The sequence below is a fragment of the Mizuhopecten yessoensis genome, unplaced genomic scaffold (genome assembly GCF_002113885.1).
Source record: "Mizuhopecten yessoensis strain PY_sf001 unplaced genomic scaffold, ASM211388v2 hete_36050488, whole genome shotgun sequence".
Lineage (NCBI taxonomy): Eukaryota > Metazoa > Mollusca > Bivalvia > Pectinida > Pectinidae > Mizuhopecten > Mizuhopecten yessoensis.
The window spans coordinates 1-2,093 of record NW_018483027.1 but is presented as its reverse complement, the minus strand read 5'-3'; the positions used below and the strand labels follow the sequence as shown (position 1 = coordinate 2,093).

The 2,093-nt window shown below is 33.2% G+C and overlaps 1 protein-coding gene across 1 annotated transcript; it reads left to right on the top strand.

Moving 5' to 3' along the window:
• The first annotated feature begins 492 nt into the window (after positions 1 to 492).
• LOC110444172 (non-lysosomal glucosylceramidase-like) lies at positions 493 to 1,770 on the top strand. Its single transcript, XM_021488581.1, has 2 exons — positions 493 to 595; positions 1,393 to 1,770. The coding sequence occupies exons 1-2, from the start codon at positions 499 to 501 to the stop codon at positions 1,551 to 1,553; spliced, it is 258 nt and encodes an 85-aa protein (XP_021344256.1). The 5' UTR covers positions 493 to 498; the 3' UTR covers positions 1,554 to 1,770.
• The last annotated feature ends 323 nt before the right edge of the window (positions 1,771 to 2,093 follow it).

The following is a 2,093-nucleotide window of genomic DNA, read 5'->3' as shown; positions in this document are numbered from 1 at the left end:
AGTTATGCCCCTTTTATTGCCAAATAAGGGCATTGTGTATTAAATACAAGCACTTTTTTTTTAATCAATTCCTTTCAAATTTTAATGCTAGAAGCAATAATGTTCAACATATATAACAGGTTTTTCTGTCAATTTTCAACTTTCCGTATTTGGCATTACTGTTTACGCGATAACTCAAACCAAGACACTTTTCCTACTAAAAGCGCTTAGCAGGCGACACATCTACTCCTGTGGAATTCTTGTTTTTGTATAACTAGAAAAATCTTTTGCATCATAGCTTCTGAAATTTCAATACTATTGATTTGTGAAATTTTCTGAATATACACTAAAACTCTTATTTCACATAAACAAGCATCAAGATTAAAGAAAAATGAGAAAAATTCTTGTGATTTTGAATTGTATACCGTAGTTTTCTTTACTTTACTAAGTAAATGTTACACTGGATCTGAAAAAAATGAATTATGATGTTTAACTGTGTATATTACAGCTAAGGCAGTGATGACAGAGGATGCAACACCAATCCATTTCTGTATGGAAGGAATGCGAGGCATCAAGAAGAAGGGTAATTCTGTACCACACGATGTCGGAGACCCAGGTCGGTAAAACTAGAAGCTACTATTATTGTTACAAGTCTGTTTACCATAAATGTATTTGTCTGATTCTAAAACGAAATGTTAATGTTATAAGCAAAGTAAAGAGTAAATTGTCTTTTTTGTTTTTGTAAACCTTCTTTATATAATTGTTCATGCACAATTAAATTAAATAGAATCTAAACAAAACAATGCCATAAATATTTCGGTCAGTATTTAATATAGCTGTTATTTTGCTTTGGGCTCTAGAGGGTTGTCTCCCTTTGAGCTACCATAGGCAATATGACAGTACGAAATTGCTAGTAATTTTAACAAGTAGAGCTATTTTAAATGTTTATACTGAAAGTGTGTATGGCTTCAGGATCAGGATTGTAATGGAGCCTCTATTGTCTGAACAAAAGATCAGTTTACAAAACAAATTTCTGAAAATACATTTAAAAATGAACATAACACGCCTGTAGACAATAAGAAACTGTAGATATTACAGCACTTTGTATATTGAACTTTTCTTGTTCAGGATAAAGTTCTGGCGAAGTTAATATACTGTACAGTACTAGTTGACACACAGAAACACTAAAACCATTGTAAAACCATATCTACTTTAATTGATGTGTTCTGCACTTTGTAGTAGGTAATTACTCTACACTCCCTAATAAATTGGTGGATACTTTTTCAAACATTTAATCACAATTTTGTGTAAAGATTATTAAAGAACGAATAAGAATGTTATTGCCTAATATGATGAAGAAGAAAAAAACTCATTTTCGACACCAAAATTGATCATTGATTCTTGTTGTTACAGAGGATGAACCTTGGGCCAGTCTGAATGCTTACATCATCCACCCCACATGTGAATGGAAAGACCTCAACCTCAAGTTTGTCCTCCAGACTTACCGGGACTTCAGTGAGACTAAGGATAAGGATTACTTACAGAGCATGTACCCTGTGGCAAAGGTAGATTAGCATGACATTGTTGTTCTGGAGTGTTTTAGAATGAAAAAAATGAACTTTGTTTTAATCTTAGTTAATACTATGATGACCTTTTACTCTTGTTAATGTAGCAATTTTAGGGTACCTGGCACAGAAAATGATGACAAGCGTTCATTCTTTTGCATTATAAGACTTATTCTTAAGAACCATAAGTCCTAGGGTCATAATGATTTGCAGTTAGTTTGTGGGGGTGAAGGGGATTTCTTCAAAACAATTACCTTTACTTAAATGCAAGGTCAGAGGGGTCAATTGTACTAAATATCCAAATGAATCGTACATCCCATAATCATGATATTTGATCTGGAGCTTGCTGGAATGAAAGGCTATCATATATATATTAAAGTAAGTGGTCTTTATTTACATTCAAGGTCATAGCAGTAAAATGTTATAAAATTTTCATACATTTCTTATAAACCATGAAGCCTAGATAAATACTTGCTCTTTAGCCTGTTGGAGTCCAGGGCACTATGTGTTTTTAGTCACCCCTGGGGGAACCCCAGCGGGGACTATTAA